At 48.1% G+C, this 20,424-nt stretch overlaps 1 protein-coding gene across 3 annotated transcripts; it reads right to left on the bottom strand.

Annotated features, from left to right (window-relative positions):
- Positions 1 to 6,061: 6,061 nt before the first annotated feature.
- On the bottom strand, positions 6,062 to 20,356 carry ORAI2 (ORAI calcium release-activated calcium modulator 2). 3 transcript variants are annotated; one of them, XM_054287255.1, is made up of 4 exons: positions 18,333 to 20,356; positions 15,961 to 16,006; positions 12,878 to 13,118; positions 6,062 to 6,935 (listed from the first exon to the last, which is right to left on the bottom strand). In XM_054287255.1, the coding sequence occupies exons 3-4, from the start codon at positions 13,103 to 13,105 to the stop codon at positions 6,390 to 6,392; spliced, it is 774 nt and encodes a 257-aa protein (XP_054143230.1). In that variant the 5' UTR covers positions 13,106 to 13,118; positions 15,961 to 16,006; positions 18,333 to 20,356; the 3' UTR covers positions 6,062 to 6,389. The 3 variants fall into 3 exon arrangements, with proteins under 3 accessions (XP_054143230.1, XP_054143232.1, XP_054143229.1); XM_054287257.1 differs by lacking the exon at positions 18,333 to 20,356 and adding an exon at positions 17,686 to 17,811; XM_054287254.1 differs by lacking the exon at positions 18,333 to 20,356 and adding an exon at positions 17,546 to 17,678.
- Positions 20,357 to 20,424: the final 68 nt, after the last annotated feature.

Here is a 20,424-nt window from a genome sequence, read left to right as displayed (position 1 = left end):
TTGTGTGATCCTTTAATAAACACGGTGCTTCCTTCAGCACAGTGTCACCTGCAGCAGGAAAACACCACCCTGCCACCAGCAGGCAGTGCTGCCTGGCTTTGGTTGGCAAGGGAAGGGACAGACAGATCTCAGTGTCCCTGCACTGCTGGGCTCTGCCCCAAAGTGTTTCCTTGGCACTGACTGCACAGGATTTGCTGCACAGCAAAGCACTCCTCTGCTTTTCTGCAGGGGAGGGAGCTCTTCACGCAGCACAGCTACCAGGAATCAGATGGGTCACTCAGGATGTTTTTCAGGCAGAGCCCTTTGTGCGCTGCAACAAGCCAGGTTCAGTTTAGTGCTAATTCCAGCAGGGCTCCCATGGGCAGTCCCAAACTCCAAACCTCCATCCAGGTGGGTTGGTGAGTGTCCTCAGGTAGCTCCAGCAGCAGTTCCAGCAGTCACAGCACAGCTCCTCTGATGGAACCTCTTCACTGCAAACACAGACACACAACAGGCAGGCCACACCTGCTCACAGTGAGTCTGTCCCAGCAAATTCCTCATAGGCTGCAGCTGGAAGAGGGTAGATCTAGATTAGGTGTTTGGAAGAAATTCTTCCCTGTGGGGGTGGGGAGGCCCTGGCACAGGGTGCCCACAGAAGCTGTGGCTGCCCCTGGATCCCTGGCAGTGCCCAAGGCCAGGCTGGAGCAACCTGGACTAGTGGAAGGTGTCCTGCCCATGAGAGGGGGTGGGAACTGCATGATCATTAAAGTCCCTTCCAAGCCAACCCATCCTGTGATGTCCAGCTCTCTCCCAAAAGCAGGACTGTGCTGAGAGCAGCAGTTCCTCTCTTTTTCTGCAGCCTGGCACCCACAGGGCTCAGCAGCTCTGGGAGTGGAATATCCCCAGGACAGCACCTGGAGTAGAGGGGCTTTGTCCAAGCAGGAGGAGGAGCCTGGCACAGACACACAGGGAGGAAACCCAGCCCAGGCTGTCTCAGAGAGAGCAAACACTGCCCCTGGATCCTCCTCACCCTGCAGTTCCAAACCTCTCCATGGATCTGCTCTCTGCTCAGCACACTGCAGCAGCAAAGTGTTGCCATTAATGCTTGGCCCAAATTTCCAATGCTCCAATTCTACATTTATATTGTGCTCTCAGGCTGCTAAAACACTTCTGTGTGCATCCCTGCTGCTCCATTCTCTCCACAGTGAAAGCAGATGATGGATTCTGATGAATCAGATTGCCACAATAACTTACACAGTGTCAGTTCATCTTGTGCTCTGCATTTGCTGGCTGCATTTTTCTGCCTTGATTGAACTATACAGGAAGCTGCTGTTCTTGCCAGAAGATTCCAGCTCTTCCTAGCTGATATCTTAAATGTGAAAAAATGCAAATAATTAAATACTGAGCCAAAAAGTGAGGGCTTTTTCTTGGTGTTTTTGAATTCCAAAACTTAATCTAGTCACTACACAGGCATTGCTGTGCCAGTCTTTTGACATTTTTCACCTGTTAAACAGCCTCTTGGGCATCATCCTTAGAAAAAAATGCACACCCATCTGTTCAGTATTACTCCTTAAAACTTCATGTACATTCTCTCCTAAAAAGCCAGAAAAAAAAAAGCCAGAAAATAAACATTAACAATTTACTGTCAAGTACCACAGAAATCTGAGAAAGGTATGAAGATGTTCTAATCTTAATGAGCTCTTTAAAGTAATTTTGTCCACTAAGCTGGTATTATTATTAACAGAAGACAAACTTTAGTGGTCTCTCTGTTACAGGAGTTTCTTGTCTCCTTAACCTCCTTGTAAATGCCGTGCCAAGACCCAGACCCTCATTAAAAGGAAGTACATCTAATTGTTATCTCCTTGTGCACTGCAAAGGGAGAATGATAATATCTGACCAAACTTGCTTCAAAAAAGCAGAACCCAAGTTAACCCATAAGAAGATGCTGGAGGACTTGAGCTGCCTTTCAAGAAATCAGTCTGAAATCACCAAGAAGCATAAAACTGAGCGAGTTTATCCAGTTTCTCTCACACAGCTGGACAATAACTGAGATACATTCGTTGTTCTATATTAAATATTGTTCATGCAGAGGTAAAACAAGAATAAGCAAAGCTGAAATACAGATTTTTTTCTTTTTCTCTTAGCACTCATGGCTGTCACACATCTCTGGGCAGAAAGCAAGCTCCCAGCTGGATACAGAGGGATTCAGGGAAATAGTGTCCAAATCCAGCCAGTCAATTTTAATTACTGAAACTGCTTTGAAATGGCTGCAGGGGAGAGAACCTGTGAGTTAACCAGAAAATATCCCCTCTGGCCCAGCTGAATTTGATTGCAGCTTGAGGGGGCGTTGAGGAAGTTGATGCAATGAGATTTAAAAGATAAGGAATCTACAGCAGCAGGGAAACTCCAAGGCCTTTTTGTTTGTTAGAAGGCAAGAAAGGAAAGGGGAAAGGGAAGGGAAGGGAAGGGAAGGGAAGGGAAGGGAAGGGAAGGGAAGGGAAGGGAAGGGAAGGGAAGGGAAGGGAAGGAAAAGACATTGTCAAAGGCAGAAGGAGCATCTCCACCCCCAGCCCAGCACAGGTAACCTCGAGGCCATTTGGGATTGCTCATCCCCACATCCCAGAGGAAGGATGTGGGAGGGAAGGATGTGGGAAGGATGTTCTCTCTGCAGCTGCACCCAGCCCGGTGCTCTCCAGAAACATTTCCAGCCCTCCCTTCACCCTGGGCTCTCGCACGGTGTCACTTTCATCCCTCACATGCTCAAATCCAACATGACTCCACCTCTCACGGCCACAGTTTCCCCGAGAGCCTCCTCTCCACTGCAACAGGGAGCCAGCCTGGCCCCGGGGCGATGTTAAAAATAGGGAGACCACAGAGTGAGAGCTGCCACTGAATCCTGCAAAGGGAGAACCCGATCCTGCTCCTTCCAGCTCGCGGTCTTTATTTCATTACCTTCTTTACTCCTGCCAAGATGGAAAGGGAGAGAGGAATTGCCTCCCAACCAAGGCTGGTGCACGGGAATGATACAAAGAATTGTTGTTCCCCTGTCCTTGAGAGCTCCTTCCCTGCTCCAGGGTGGGCAGCAGTGTCCCTGCAGCGGCATTTTCTTGCTGGGCAAAAACAAAAAAAAATCTGAAGCAAGATCATGGCTGTCCCTAGATCACGGCTGTCCCTGTGCTAAGCTCCAGTGCAAAAATTGGAGAAATAGCTCAGACAAGGCAATAGCTGGTCCAGAGAGCCACAGCCCAAGGGGGCTGAGAATTAGGGCAGCAGCCACCCCAGAGTGCAGCAGCCCAGAGCCCAAAGCTGGCACAGAAAGCCAACAAACACCACAGGAGATCCTCAGCACTCATCCCCAGCTGAGGGTGGAACCCTTGGGAGAAGCATCTCCATGCTGGCATGGCAGGACTGCAGCCACACAAAACCTGGGGCACTCCAGGAATGACAGACACCCCAGGAATGACAGAGAGGTGACAGCACAGGACAGACGTGGCCAGGCACAGCCACACAAACCCAGACGTGCCACAGAGAGCTGGCAGCCCTGTTGGGACAGCAGTGACAGTGTGGAAAGGCTGGCTTGGCTGATGGGAACCCTGCTGACAGCCACAGGAGCAAGGAGGATTTTGTGGTGCTGGAGCACAGAAACTCCCAGCTGGACAAGTACAACATCCCCACTCCTTCCTTTATGGATGAACTCCTGTGCCTGGAACCACAGGTAACATTTCTGCAACACAAACCTGGACCCAACAGTGCTGAAAATGGAAATAAATTGCAGGAACAGAGGCAGGAGCAAGAAAAGCAAGTGCTGTTGTTGGGAATGGAGAGGAGTTACAGCATGAAGGTGGATGGGTAACCTTGAGAATCAAAGAGCAAAAATACCTCCATGAACTTCTCATGGAAGGGAGAACTCAGTGCCCAGAGAGACACAAGAAACAGAGCTGCAAGCAAAGACAGGGAAGCAAGTTATTACTCTGTTTGAGGAGCATTTGGCCTTGGGACACCATCCCAAACTGCACCTCAGACTCACCCCTGGAGCAAGGTGGTCCCACTCCAGTCACAGGTGCACTGACTTGAGACTCATCTTGAATGCAATCCCACGCAAGCCTGAATGAGTTATTCTACAAAATCAAAGCAGTTTCTGCTGCTTTTCTCAATTTGCTGTTGCAAAAAATTAAATGAATGATCTGGCTGTTTCCAGACAAGCTGAATTGCTTTTGCAGCACCGTATGCACAGGGGGAAGCTTTTAAAAAAGATATTGCAAAAATGGTGCAATACTTTCCTTGAGAGCTTTCTGAGCCTATCAGCACACAAGGTCCTGCTATTACTGATATTAAAGGAGAGTGCAAAGTACAGATGAGAGATTCATCCCATCTGGTCTGGCTCTGGCCTCTCAACAGAAATTCTGTTGGTAGAGGAGCTGACACATGTAGCACTTGGCAGAGAACCCAACTCTGATTCTGTTGTATAAACCTTTACATTTTTATTATGGTAAAAAGAGGAGGGAGAAAGGGGAGAGTCCTGGGGAGTTCATATGAATTTCACGACCCCCCCACTTCCTGGAGGACACTCCTTGTTTTTTGCATATGCACATGAGTACAGATTAGTCATTTAGCACACAAAGACTATTTTCTTTGCTGCACATCAGCCAATATGGTACATGCCAACTGCAGCAAGAACAGCAGATGAAAGCCACAGACACAGTGCTAAGCAACTTGTTCAGCAATGCTCACATTCCCATGTAAACAAGAGAGATGAGAGGTGGTTTCCCAAGGCCCTTGACAGAGGAATATTGGGATAGGCTCACCCTGCTCCCCTGGGGTTTGCATGTGCTGTCCCTTCTGGGAAGCTGACATGCATTACACTGCCTCAAATCCCAGTGGAATAAGGGCCCAGGGTTAAATAGAACATTATAAACATCCTTAAGGATTTCAGAAACCTATAAGGCCTCAGAGACTCTGAAACTGCAGTTTTGGAGTGCAGAGGAGGAAACTAGCACAGGATCAGGGCCAAGAAAATGTGCTTATGCTTCTTGCAGCCCTGTGTGTCAGAAAGCCTGACTTTCCCTTAAAAGAGCTGATGATTGCAAAACACTCTTTTCTCTCCACAAAGTTACCCAAAATAATAAAATCGGTTTTCTTTTTTACAGAAGTTTTCACCCACGAGGATGCTGTGGAATTTACAAGCTTCCCTTGCAAAGCAACACAGACATGCAAGTGTCATTGTCTCAGCTGCTGAAAAAAGAAATGAGCTCAAAGGAAAGGGATAGCTTTTTAATGGCACACAGCATTCCTGCCAGATCCAGCTCCATCAGGCTCGCCAGGACAGCTCCAGGTTCCACCAGAGGACTCGTCTGCTTTGGTGAAGGGAGAAGGAAGCATTCATTTCTGACAGATAAATGCTACAGCCAATTAAAAAAAGAAAAAAAACCAAACACCCAAATGATGAAATAGTACAGGACTGGGCTTGTCCTCTCCAGCAAACCAGGCAAAAGGCATTGCAGCAATGCACAAATGAAGAAGACATGGTGGCAGATTTCTACAGTACTTGCTGTCACTCCTTTGCCTCCTTGAAACTTGCTTTGTTAGTCCTTCAAAGTCTTGTCTCATTAAATTCCCTGTCACTGTTCTGTTTTAGGAATGTCCTTGTTAAATCTAAAACACCTGTAAGCCTTCCCTGGGCACTCCTGCCTGTTATTGGGAAAAACACGATCTTGGCACTTACTCAAGCTAAGGTGACAGATGCCACTGAAGAAAGTGTGAGAGAACTTCCCAGCCTCCTGCAATTCAAAATTCTACATCCCAAGCTGTAAAAATACAGTAAAGAACAGCAAAAAAAAAAGAACATAAAAGCTAAGGCTGTTTTCTTTCTGGTTATGTATTTATAGAATACTTGCTTTGGAACAACGGTGATCAACATTCTCAGTTTCTGTTGTGCTTTCCTGGATGTCCTTGAGTCAGCTGCAGGTACCCACATTAATCAGCTCTGCTCTAGGAATGAGCTGCCAGTTAATTGTGGCTGCACTGACAGCCAGGGAGTTCTGACAGGTAAGACAGGTCCTACACACACAAATACACACAGAGAGACCTTTGGGACAGCCGATGCAGTTTCACTTTTGGCAATGGAATATTGCATTTGTAAAAAATACAGATTTTTGGCTACCAATATTAAGGTAGATAAAGTTTTGACCTTGAACACCACGGCAGTGTCGACTTAAGTACCAAGTGTGTGGGACCAGAACCAGGGCAGAGCCCCCAGCACGTGGAACAGCACAAGAACCCACAGCTAGAAATGGCAGGCAAGTAGCATTTACAGATTTAAGCCTCAAGAAAATCCATTCCTGGTGCGTCTCACCAAGCAGCAGACCAGGTTATTTTGCTCTCAGCCCTGGCTGAGCTGTGTGCAGGCTCTGTCACACCACCTGCATGCCTCTGTCATGCCCATCCAGCTGCACTTTCAGTTTGTGGAGCTCCTCGATCTCCCGGTTGTGCCGCTCCGTTTTGTGCCGCACCAAGGAGCGGTAGAAGTGGATGGTGAAGACGACAAAAATCAGACCCACAGGGACCATGATGATGGTGGACACCAGTGCTGACTGCCACCCTGCGTGGCTGCTGGGCTTCTCCACGTTGGTGGTCTCGTTTTTCAGGATGGAGCCCACTGGCAGGAATTTAATCCAGCACAGGAGCACGACTTCAGCGAGGAACAGGAGGATGCCCAGGACGGTGGAGAAGCCCCAGGCCAGCTCGATGTAGGGGTGCATGCGCTCGTGGGGGGACTCACTGATGGAGTTCAGGTTGTGGATGTTGCTCACAGCCTCCACGTTGGGCAGGATGCAGGTGCTGATGAGGAGGGCGAAGAGGTGAACGGCCACCAGCACCGTGGTGCAGGCGCTGAAGGCGATCAGCAGCATCTGGGGGTACTTGTACTGCACCTCCAGCTGCACCTCCACCATGGCCACCTGGGGAAGGAACAGAGAGCTTGTCAGCACCTGCTGGCTTTCCTCTTTTCAAGGCTTTCAGCCAGAAAAGCATCCTGATTCAGGAAGAACAACTAAGGTCAAGTACACGCTCCAGAGCTTTTTGGAATGGCAGCCCAGATGGATCACTGCTGTCACCCACTGCTGTGGCCCTTCTGAGACCATGGTTTTCTCAAACACATCTCTCCTTGCCACCACAGCCACAGGAACTGCCCCAAACCCAGCACACAACAGAAGGAGCTAGTTAGATGCCACGTGGGGCTGAGAGGCAGCTAACAGCCTGCTATAAGGCACCATCACAGCCTCCAGGGCCACTCCTTCCTTGCGGCTGCAGCACAGGAAGTTTCCACTTCAGGCGTGTAAAGAAAAGCAAAACCAAGCAGCTCCTCTGGCCACTGGCCAGCCAGGTTTCACTGCTCACCATGGGAAGCACAAAAACTACAGTTTAAGTTAGCCCATAGTTAAAATAACTGCCTTCTATTCTCAGGACAGTTTGCATTTGTTTTTATTACAAATATTCCCAGATAAATAACTTTTAAGTTATTTATATCCTCAAGTTTCTCCCTTGAGAGGTAATAACTTGGTGATACACCCAGCAGAAGTGGTCAGCTACTGGCTTATGGGTGTGCTCAGCAACTCAGGAGTCTCCTTCCCAAAACAAGAGCTATCCCACAGCAGGTCTCTAAAGCTATTTTTACTTTAATCAAATAAAGTTTAAGAAGCAGAATATGTGCAAGAGAGCAGGAAGCTCTTTTGAGATCAGAACTGGAGTCCTGTTAACTGGTTTAGCTTAAGAATTTTTACAATTAAGCTACCTGTGAAGCAAACCAATACTTCTGTGTGGTGGCGTCCCTGAAAAGAAGCACAAACTCTCTGCTAAAAAAAGACACAAAAGCAGTGGACAAGATTATCAAACATTTCTCTCTAGCAGCTGGCTTGCATCTGTAGCTGCACTTTATGACTGCAGAATTTAACTTTCTTGGCAGCAAGGAAAACCTCTGGTGATCCCAGCTGACCTGCTGCTCCAGCACAGCACAGCCCCTCTAAAGAACATCATGAGAAGGCAAAGTTTCAAATATGCACTTGATTCTGGGACACAGAAGGATTTTCCAGAACTGACTCACGATTATGTTATCCAGACTTCACATGAGACTCCCCTGAGCAGCCATTTCAGGCTCTGTATAATCACCTGCACCACTTGCTCTGGCATTACTTGTTCATAATATTATTTAAGCACTTGAAGATTAGGGGTATGCTCATGTTGTCTCTGCTGGAAGCCCTGAAAAGGATTAAAGGGAATGGAAACCAGCTGGCATGACTGCTGCCTTACCTACATTTGCTCTGAAACCCATCAGATCACAGTCAAGTCTGAACACATTTACCAGCAAGCAAGATACAACATGTGTGGAAAATGGTCAATCTCTACAAGTCTGGATTTTATAGCTACATCAACTATTTAAGATATAAAAGACAGCAAAAATACTGTGACAGACCTTGGGCATTCCCAGCCTTCTGTTGGGAATGTCAGGGTTTTACCTTTGTTTGTTTTTATCAGCTCCTGGTTGCAGTTTAGTGTAGTAAACAATACAGCAGTTCTTGTTGTATAGCAGAGAAAATCCCAACACAGGAATCCTTCACTATCAATTGCAAGGTCAATTGAAACAGAACAGATTTCACGTTGCCTTGTGTAAGTTCCCTTTGCAGTTCCCCTTATATTGATCTGAGAGGGAGGAGATCAGACTCATTCTCTGCTTCACTGTACAGTGAATTTGTGCAGCACTGGGGTTGCCAGTCACGCCCCATCAGCCAGGAAAAGCTGCAGGTACATTGTTCATTATGGGGTGCTGTAATACCCAGAGACACAGCTGAATGGGAATTGTACCTGCATGTCCAATTTATAGCTTTATATTAAAGCTGAAAGCCTGGCTGATGTCAACATATCAATTTCTGCTTGTTATCCTTCACATGAGCAGCACTTTTCAGCTAATTGGATGTTTCCTCCCAGACTAACCTATTCCCCAGGGCGAGCTTCAGCTGTGCAATGTGATGAATTTTTAACACTGACTGATGGCTCAGTAAGAGGTATTTCAGTGAAAAACACCAACAATCCAGATAGGGCAGCAAGGCAGAAAAGCAGTTCATTTAACCCAAACAAGCACTGAAAAGGTGAGTGAGCTCTTATTGCTTCACCCAACACAGGCTGTCATGTCATTTCCTGACTGGGATAAGAGAAAGAGGACAAGCTGACATAACCCATTTAAAAATCATTAAATAAGCTGTCTAGCCTGTGAAACTATTAATATGTCATGTTTGATACAATTATACTCTTCCATGTAATAGCCCCCTTTATTTTAACCTCTTCCCAGAAGCAACTTTGCAAGGGTGAGCTCTCTGCCAAGCCATGGAATATTTCAGCACAGGCTTAATTTTAAGCTTGAGAATAACCCAGCTGAACTCCAGAATTACAGGATCAGGGGCTCACAACATTTTAGAATTAAACTGCAGTTAAATTACATGCAATGATGGTGGGGTTTAGACCAGTATAGCTGAGACTGTCCACAACAAGGATGTTATTCATTTTGAGAAATTTAGACCAAGACAGATAATATCAAGCAAAAGGATGACAAATGGCTTAACATAAACCATGACACATTCACACAGATGGTTTGGCAGACTGCAAAAACAACCACTCCAGTAGATCTGTCGGGGTTTTTGTTTTGTTTTAGTGTTTTTTTTAATCAAACACATATCCTGTAGCAATTGGATAAGTATTGAGAAAATGGATTAGCAGTAATAGCTCTTATTTCCATCAGGAAAATTATTAAGCAGGTTTCCTAAGCTCCCACTGAATTTCCTTTATTTGCAGCCTCCTTGGGGCAGATGCAGCTGCCTTACAGCCCACCTCCAAGCAGCCCTGGCACTGGAATGACCCACATCCTCCTGACCTGCCCCAGTGCTCTGCCAGAAATACCAGAGATGGTAACGAGGAAGGTTTGCATTATTCTGCAGTCTGTCCAGAAGGAGCTGGATCAGAGCCATGGCCTGTTGATCAAATATCCATCAGCTCAAAATAATTTCAGCCAATATGAAGCTAGCTTGCATCAAACACACCGACAAGGAAGTAAATAAAGCAATAGCCAAGCCCTGGATGACATTTGTTTACGTAGTCAAATGCACTCGAGGCTTTGGGGAAGTTGTTTAATAGAATCACATAATTGTTCAGACTGGAAAACACATTTCAGATCACAGAATCCAACAGTGCCAAGTCCACCACCAAACCATGGCCCTAAGTGCCACGTCTACACATATTTATCTCTAAATAACTTCTCTTCTTTCATCAATAGCCAGAGGTGTTCTTATTAGAGAGTAAACATCCATGTACGAAACTCCTGCATACCCGTGGAGAAATAACCCAGGAGGAACAAACACCTCAGCTTTTCAATCAGATGGGAAAAAGCTAATAAAGAGAATTCCTTATTGCAAGAGATTTTATTTCTTAGTTACTGATTTCTATTTCTTACATTAGGCTGCTGAGCATAATCGACACTACTTACACCTGTGTATATTCAACTGCACTTTAAAAGAGTTCAAAGAGAATGTAAAACCAGTGGTTAATTTTGTGTGTTTGCCAAGGACTTTCAGTAACTTTCTGCTGTAAGAGCTGAGAAAGCATGATTTGTTTTCAGAGATGTGGTTCAGCCCTGCAGTGTGGGTGGGCTGCAAGCCCTGAGTCCCAGTGGTGCCAGTGACAGCACACCCCAGCAGGGACACTTTGTGGGACCATGCTGGTAGATCAGTCCCCAGCAATACAAAATGTTAATTCAATAATTGGGTTAAAGACAACACAATTATTAGAACTTATTATTAGAACTCCAGTAACCAGAAGAACACAGAGCATGCAGGTGAGAGGCTTTTTAGAGTAAGAAAATTCCTGCCTGAGAGAAGCCTACAGGAGAGCACCCAGCTTTCTCCAAAAGAGGAGGAGACCACCTGCCCCTGCAGCACACAAGTTTGGTTACAAACCAACACAGACTTTGTGAAATGCTTTGAAGAGCATCTTTTGCACCCAGCCACTGAGTGGAGAGCAATGACAAAGCAACTGAGCACCCTGTCCCCACCCCAGCCTGCTCCCACTGAAACCCCCGCCCGCAGCTTTCCAGCTTCACTTTGGGTGACCAACTTGTAATGTTATGGATGATTCATGGTCTGGGGGGCTGGGGGAGGAAAAAGCAGTGGAAGAAGCTAAAATGTAACAAGAAAGGCGATCTGGGAAGTTCCTGAGATCTGTCTTTCCCTCCCAGCTTCTGAGCTGCAGGATGAAACATCTCCACATCATGTCCCACAGCACCCAGGCACTGCCCTCTGCCTCTGTGCTGCCAGACCTCGGGAACAGCCAGACCTGCCCACTTCCTGAGCAGGAAATCTCCCCCAAACTGGTTCCAACTCTCACTCACAGGGAGCAAAAGGTGAGGGGAGATAAAGGGGCTCACACAGCACGGTGGTGTTTTAATGCACAGCTCAGACAGGCCTGAGCACTGGACCACTGACTGTCTCAGTCTTGTTTATTTGCTCACCCCTGACATGGTTCTGACCTATGCAAATCACTTCCAAATAACACCCAATGCTGCACAGGGGAAAGCAAGCTCCAGGGATCACTTCCAATAGGCAGCACTGACAAAAATACACCAGGTTTGGCTCCCTGCAGGCTGCAGAGCCCTCTGACACCAGGGCTGAGGCTCAGGGCCTCTTCTCACACCTCAGTGGCAGAACACGATCTCCCTGATCATGCTATGCAAACTTCACTTTGGCAGACTGTGGCCAACCTCCACCTTATTTTAGACACTGTGACCTGAGAAAACACGCAGAGAAATTAAAACAACGTTCAGGACCACAGCAGCCACAGGGGCCTGAAAGTGCTCCACACCCAAGAGCAGCCTTGCATGCATGAGGGCAGCCAGCCTCGGGGCCAAAGGAGGCCCTGGATTGTTTAGCAAGGCTGCTGGAGCCCTTAGGATCACTTGCAGTAGGGGATCAGTATTTTTAAAGGGCTGACTCGGGAGTGTGTGGGCTGGCTGTTAGACAGCTCATGTATCCCTGCTGCAGTGAGAGAGCCAGCCTCAAACTTTGCAGCAGCAGCCAAACAGAAGCCCCCAGGCAGATGCCTCCTGTTTCTTCAGGAAACAACTCCCTGCTCCTTCCCAGGAAGAAAACACTGATTTATAGTTGATTTGAGGCAACCCAAAAACCTTCACCATCCAAAAACCTATGAAACACACATTACCTGTGAAAAATGCATATTTTATGATTGGCTTTTTGGAAATATTAAGATGAATATTATATGTGTTGTGTTAGAAAGTAATGCTGTATTAATTCTCTTAAGTAGTGTGTTAAATATAGTTTTAGGTTATAATATAATGTTAAAATAGAAACTATGCAATGTAGGATACTTTTTTTTCTAAAGAAAGGGAGATAGCTGTCACAGGACATCTAAATACTTCAGAGAAAGAAGGATTGCCCCATTATCAGAAGAAACGAACTTCTTCCTGCCTCATTCAGGCTTGAAGGCACCGTTTTGGATTCAGAGAAAGAAGTTGACCAGACAGAATCCTGTGTTTGAATGGAATTTATGCATAATGTATGAGATGTATGAATATGCAACAGGCTATTGCTTTTAAGGGTTAATCCTCTGTTAAAAGTGTCCTTTTTTGAATGTCCTTTTTTGGGCTTATGCTGCCCAGAAAAAGGTACCTGGACGTCCATAATTCTTTGTTTCTATTGTCTCATATTGTCCTAATTCAAATTAGGACAATATATTAGGACAATATGAGAGAATTACTCTAATTGTATTACTATTTTTATAACCATTTTATTACTATTAAACTTTTAAAAGCTTAAAAACAAGTGATTGGCGTTTCTCACATTACCATTGCAAATCCAGAGAGCAGAGCAGAGGTTCTGCTGGAGGCTTTCAGTTTGGCTCGGCTCAGGTACAGTTTTCTCCAGGACAGGGCTTGCACAGAGTGGTGGTTGGAGGTGACCAGCTCCAGGTAGCTCCTTCGGACCCAGTCCCGATAATCCATGCCCTTGGTGCCAGGCTCAGAGCAGCAGGCAGGAGTGGAAGGATCCACCGGAACGTTTAATTCAGTGCTCATGATGGGAGAAGTGCTGAGGGAACAAAACAGTCATGTTCAGGAAGGGGGGTGGACAGGATGAGCATTAACTACTGGAAAAGCTGCAGTTGAACAAAGTTGCCCTTGGTCAGTGGAAAATGATGGATCAAATAACATCACACTTGGAATTCAGAACGGAGAAAGAACCGTCCATAACTGCCAAAAATGACCACAAGAACTAGGAAAATTATAAAGGTACACTGGGCAACTATTTCAGCAGGGACTCAGGAAGGCTGCACACCATCCGGATTTTCGTTTCAGAGCAGGCACCTCAACTTTGCCCTTTAATTCCTTCTCGCTCATAAAAAATTGTTTTATATAAATACACTTCACCCCCGTCTTATCTTTGTTTTGATTTGACTGTTCATGTCCCAGTGCACCAAATGCACCTCCTTAGAGAATCAAACACCAGTTGAGGGAGTCACTTTTTGCTCTTTCTTTGGAAACCATTCCTCCCGGGTTACAAAGTGGGCTGTTACCAAACTGAGCGTTCTATTCCCATCCACATTACTCCTGATTAATTGTTAATGGCCGCTTGCAGGAGCTGCAGGGTGCACACCCGACCCCCCAGGCTGCGAGCTGGCTGTTAGATAAGGGAAGGAGGCAAACCCTGCATTGCAGGGCGGTGTTTTATTGTGTTCACAAATTGCTTCACTCAGCCGTGACAGCTACACCCAGCCCAGGGATCATCCCTGCCAATGGGCCACAATGGCACCGATGGGCAGCTGGAAGGACCGAGGCCATAAAGGACTCCCCAGAATATCCCGTGACTCAGAGGATCACATCATTCCATTGTGAAATTCCTGGCTCCGGGGGAGGTGCTGAACTTTCCTGCCTGCATCTGACAGTGTGTTATCTATGGGGATATGAGCACCACCTCCACTGGACATGCAGGGGAACATCTGAACTTCCACAGGAGAACCAGACCATCCACAGGAACACTGCTTGTGAGAGGACTGCAACCATCACTGCAACCACTGCTTGATCAGACTGCAGCCACCACCCTGACCCACACTGGCCAGGCTGTACTCTGACTTTGCGGGTTTAAACCAGTTTTTCTGTAAAATTCCAATTCTGTATAATTCATCTACTGTAATCTTTCTATTAAACTGTAACTCCGACTTGAAGCCTGTCTCAAGATATTTTTGTGGGTGATAATCTCCCCCCCGGTTTATTTCAAACCAGCACATCAGTTTTTCTCAACCATTGCTCATCAAAGGTCAGTTTAGATGGGCACAGTGCTCCCTCAGTAATCACAGAGCTGTGCAGGGTTAACAAATGAACTTCAAAGCTTTTGCAGTGGAAGTTAAATTTCCTGTGCTGCTCACACTCCATTTATCAGGCACATCTGACCAAGAATCCTGTTCTCTTACTTCCACCGGTGGCTCTGAGCAGGGGGCAAGGAAAAGGCAATTCCAAAGGGGAAATCAAGCTACTTCCAGGAAATTCCATCATCTTCAGATTGAAGGGATTACACTGAGTGATGCATGAAAGCAGCAAGAGTACTTCAGGTGGTGGAAGCTTTCAGCACCACGTCCCCAGGCTGCTGCCAAAAGGCTCTGGTGATCCCCAGACACAGAACAACATCCATGGAATGTTTTGTGCAAAAATTTCTCAACTCTGACACACATCTGCAACTAACTCGGCCTTCCAAAAAAATTGAAACTGCAATTCCTTGTCTAATCCCCTCACTCACAACTCTCTCACTAAGCACTGAGGAGGTGGCAGACAGAGACACCAGAGCTGCACCTTCTGGCTATGAAACACTCACCAGCCCCCAGGAGGAGGAGATGCTGCCCAGAATCACACCTGGTGTGGCACTAATTAGTCCCAGCACCACCTCTCAAGGTCACAGGCACCTTTCAGCTCTGCCTGCATCCCCCCATGTACAGGGGCCATGTGGGGACAGCTAATAAAGCCATGGCTGCTGGGAGACTTGCAGAAGTGGCAAAGATCAAAAGACATCAACTGCCCACAACTCTGAATGCTGTTACTAAAAGGGAAGGAAGCTGTTTCAGGCACAATAACAAAGAATAGCAAATAAAGCACTGCAGGTCCAAGATTGTTCCTCCTGAACATGGGGGGGGGGCTTTTAGGTTCCAGTTCCCTCAGACATAACAAGGATGGCAGCACAGGAGGATTCCTGGGCAGGTTTTGACAAGGCAGTTATTTCAGCCCCTGCAACACTCCAGGAAGGCTCCTGACCTGCTCAGGAATTTTCAAAATATTTAAAAGTAGCAAAAAAATTTCCCCAAACAAACAAACAAAAAAGAAAGGGCCACTAGAATATACATGCCATAATAAAAACAAGAAGAGAAACAATAACAGGGACAAACCTTCCTGCTTGATCTGTGTTTCCAGAAAAGGCAAGAATCACCTATTTTACAGATTAAAAAAAAGCCTCCTGGGAGGATTGGAGGAAGAAACAATCTGTGAGCAGCAAAACTGTAAAGCTGTTTCCTGTGACAACATCCTGTGTGGGGCCTGCAATGTATAGCAGGGAGTGAATTCATCCCTTTGTCCCCAGCTGGGACAGTGATGGCCTCGGCTCTGCCATTTAATTTCAGAAAATACTTAGGAACTTTCTATGTAGGAAACTTGACCCCTGGGACAAATTCCATTAAAAAGACAAATGAATTCAGAGGTTACAGAGAGAGGGCAAGAGAACCCAATCACATCTGCTTTTTCCCTTAGAAAAATAAGCTAAAAATACCACAAGGCTGAATTTTCTCTCTGGAGCGGCTCAAGAGATGTTCTCAAATAAGTAAACAGCTTCAGAACGAAATCCATAAACACAAATGTAACCCAAACAAGCAGTGCCAGGAAGTCAAACTCACCTTGCTGGCTATGGACATGGAGGGACTGCGTGGAGGGCTCCAAGGGCTGAAACACAAGACCAAAGAAGAATTTTACATGCGCTGTTGCTGGAGCAGTTTTACTCTGGAAATACTTTGCAGCCTGTCATCTGCATCAGGGGAGGCTTATTCTGGAGATTTCACCTTCCTGCCTTGCAAAGTTAAAGGTTTAGGACACTTGTTCTTACAGAAATAACTATCCTACAGGGTTTGACTGCACAGGGCTGTTGAGCTCTGGATGGGGAATGAGGAATTCTCCAGGAAACCTTTTCCTCAGGCAGCCCTGACAAACTCCATCCCAGCTGTGTCTTCCCTGCACCACCGACGCATCTGACCCCACTTCATCTCGCACTGGGAGGACAGAAAGCTCTCTGTGATTGCTCCCTTATGTGGATTTTCTTAACCTGCCAAGTGCTGTCCTTTGGAAAAGGGAAAGCCTTTGCCTCCTCCCATCTCAGTGCCTGTGTGGGGATTTCTGCACAGCTGGGGATGAAGGCGACAGAGCGGGTCCCCCTCCCACCACTGCCGTGCTCAGGCACCACAGAGCGCTCTCTCTGCAGCACTGGCAGCTCCTCGGCCTGATTTCTGATGCCAGCCCCCTGCTCAGTCCCAGGTTTCTGCCCCACACCCCCACACTGATCTGTGGGTTTGTGCCAGTCCCTTCCCTCCCATTGTTCAAGCCCCTACAGGCCGTGGCTAAGCTAAATCCCGAGCCCTGTTACTTGACTCGGATGAGTTCCAGCCATCTTTGTCATGGAAAACCCCTTCCTATGTTCTCTTCTGGCTTGGGACTCCTCCAAGCAGCCCTGCTGGGGTGCAGAGCAGCCAGGCAGGGTGTGAACACCCCATAGGTGTGAACACCACCCCTGTGGCAGCAGGGGATCACCTCCAGGCAGGGTGGGACTCCCTGGTCCCAGGGCCACAGCTGGGATCCTCCTCACAGGGCACCTCCTTTCCCGCCACCCTCAGCACACGCTGGGCAGGAGGTGATCCCACACTGCCAGGATCTCCCCTCCAAAGCAGCCTCAGACAGGGCACCCCTCAATACAGGATGCGACTCACTCCCAGCGAGGACCTTTCCCTCCAAAGCCAACCTGGACAGAGGATCTTTCCTAGACAGGACACAACCTCCTACCACTGCATCCTGATCCAGCATCCCAAGGATCCTCAACTCCTCAGCCAAGATGGGACCCAACACTTCAATCCCGTTCTCCAAAATCAGCCTGGCTCAGGGTCTTGTGCTGGAGATGCCCCCTCACAGCGCTCCAGCGGGAGCATCCCTGTCCGGGTATATCCCACAGGAGCCTTCTGCATCGCTCGGCACCTCCGAAGCACGGCCGGACAGGACGGACCCTTCCCGGTCACCCCGTCCCTCCAGGAGCAGGGGATTGCCCCCAGCCAGGCGGGACGAGGCGCCCATCCCAGCACCACCATCCCGGCACGGGATTCCCCCCGTGGGGGGACGGGGCGCGTCCCCCCCACAGCAGGGGAATCCCTGCTCGGGAGGATCAAACCAACTCCCTCCAGCACCCCGGGCAGGACGAGGCCCCCTCCTCCCGGATCCCACCTCTGCAGGACGAGCCCGCCACCTCCCGAACACGCCTGAGGGGAAGCCGCCCGCTGCCCCAGAGCGCGGGCCCCGCTGGGGATGAGCTCCCTGCGGGCGGGATGCGGCCCCGGGGGCGGCGGGGGCGGGCCGTGTCTCACCGCGGTGCTGTCCGGGGGCCGTGCCGGGAGCCCCGGGAGACGGACCGGGAGCGGAGCCGGGGCAGGATCGGGATCAGGATTGGGAGCGGGATCGGAGCCGGAGCCGCCTCCGCCGCTGCCACGGCAACGCCGGGCACCGGCCACGTGACCCGCAGGAAACGGGGGGCAGCGCCGCCACGCCCCCGCACGTGACCGATCGCTCATTGGCCCGCGGTGGGGCTGGCCACGCCCCCTCAGCGAATGGGGCGGGGCCTGAGGACGCGACCCCCGCCCTGCCGCAGCCGGCGCCCCCCGCCCCGCCCGCGGAACCGGAGCCGCGCTCGCCCCCTGCGCACACCGGGGAGCCCTTGGGGGTCTCACGAAACGGGGATGGACTGAGCGGTTACAGGGAAAGAACATCCCTCCGGCACAGAGCCGCTCCCGCAGCGTTCGGGGGTCTCGCTGTGAGCATGCATCTGTAGGGGTAAAAAATGTCTGCGGTTCCCTAAGGTCGCAGTCGGGCTGAAAGCCACCCACTGGTAAAGATGTTAGTGGGTCTGGACCTTGCGTTATCTCTAAATCTTGCCACAGAGAAGGTATTGGTGCAATGGGATGCAAACGTGCTTTTATTACAATTATTAATTATACAGCAAAAAGTCGCCACTTACATAAGTCAAAAGGCAGCGCTGCTCTGCCTCCGCCGGGCTGAGGCTCCTCCGGCTGAGCACAGGCTCCCTGCGAATCCCGACTGCTATCTCCCTGCACTCCTCCGCTATTGACTCAGCAGGAAATCCTGTATAAACCCATCAAAAGGATAGGGACAGCCTTATGGGAAAGAGAGGGAGTTCCTGTCCTGGAAATGAGATAAAGAAAATGCTGAAAGGCAGCACAATGGGTCAGCTTTATAACAGGGTAATCCCATCTTCCTGAATTCCATTCTGCCTGGGGGAGGGAACAAAGGATAACAATTCTTAAAGACCTAATAAGAGACAGATACAAGTTATCCTGAGCGTGCTCTTCACCTCTGACAGCAGGAACACCCCTGCTCGGTTTCAGCACAAACACTGCTCTCAGGCTCCCACATTTGCACAAACACACGTACAGAGCAACTTTAGCCCTTGAGGGTTAATCTCCACCAGAGAAAGGAGAGGGACTCCTCTAGAAAAGAACCCAGAGCACGAATTTAGTGTAAGCAGGTCAAACTGCTTGGCAGTTTCAAGCCTGTAAGTTATTACTGCTTTCTTGGCACCCTATTTGGAATAGCAATCAGTTGTAGAGCTGCTCCTATTTTACTATGCACAGGAGCACTTCCCCTTTTCTACTCCACGGATGAGGTTTTCCCCGTTTTGAGGTCACATAGTATTTGCATTTTTATTCTAAACGAAGAAACATCCCTTGAAACCTCCCTTTGAAGTGCTTTGTATTCTCAAACAAGCTCGTACTGCCACGAACAACCACAACAGAGTGTTTATGGGAATTCACAGCTACACCTACCAAATGCAGCTCCTACTGCTACACTCAGCCACCCCGGCGAGACAGAGCGTGAGGCAGATGCCACCTTCACCAACATGCTCCTTTTGCTGTTTATGGATTTCAAACTCAGCATTCCCAGAAAACACAGCATGAATTATTCAGCACGGGCATCTCAGGGAGGCAGGATGAGGCCACACAACCTGAATTTGTTCAATCACCAAGACAAACTGGAGTTCACCTTCCTCGTGGCTGAGGGAAGCGTGTCCTCACTCTGCTTAATGCAGAGCAGCACTCACTCAGCTCAGAGGCAGAACATTTTTATTTGTGAGACTCTCAGTTCTTTGCCCATAAAAAACCCTCATGTTTTTGTGGCTCATCCTACAATATCCACAGGGTTTGCCTGCCCTAAGGGGGATTCATGTGAAGCAATGCTCATAACTAATCTCTCCACAGGGAAAATGGATCCTGCATCTGAATGGAACACTGCCACAACTTGCAGCACTGAGCAGAAAACAGTTCCATGCAGATCTCTGTCCTGGGGGGCAGTGGGGATATGGACCTGGCAGGTCAGAAGTTATCCAGCTCTGAAGCCCTTGGATATGTACAGAGGAACTAAACACAAACATCACTTGCACTTGGTCACATCTGCTTCCCAGCCACCATGGTAATACCATGGAGAAGCCATTACATAAAGCCAGCTCAGACAAAATGCAGGATTTCTGGCAGCACTATCCAACAAAGGCGAAATCTAAAAAGAGATTCTCCCTTTTTACTGTTTTTGCTTAAAATAATTTGGCATTAACCAAGGCTTGAGAAGAAGTAGCACCGCATTCTGGATGCAAGGCTCTGGGATGAACATGTCTGAAAGCCAGCAGGCACTTCTAATTAAAGATACACTGAAGAGACAAAAACCAGAGTTACAAGTAAAACCACCACTGCATATGCTTTAAGCACCAATAAGTAAATATATAGAGAGATGTTAAGATTCCTACCAGGGAATCCAAGGTGCAAAGCAGAGCGCTCAAGCAGAGAGAAAGGCAGGTGTCATCACAGGAAGCTGAGCACAAGCAAAATGATTCCATTCCAAGCCTTTCTGCCACAGGATTCGGAGGCTTTACACACAATCTTTGGGAAAAGGTATTGTTCTAATTCAAAAGCAAAAAGTAACATGCAGCTTACACCTTTTTCCATATTTTCATGTGTGCCACATCACTTGATCTCTTTGTCCCTTCCTGCAGCACTGCAGCATCTCTTTTATTTTACTGAAATCCTCTTCCAAAAAGAAAA

The sequence above is a fragment of the Melozone crissalis genome, unplaced genomic scaffold (assembly GCF_028551555.1).
Source record: "Melozone crissalis strain CALT ecotype California unplaced genomic scaffold, PUWL_Pcris_2 ptg000057l_1, whole genome shotgun sequence".
Taxonomy (NCBI): Eukaryota; Metazoa; Chordata; class Aves; order Passeriformes; family Passerellidae; genus Melozone; species Melozone crissalis.
Note: the sequence above shows the minus strand (reverse complement) of the source record. Positions and strands in the feature narration are given on the sequence as shown.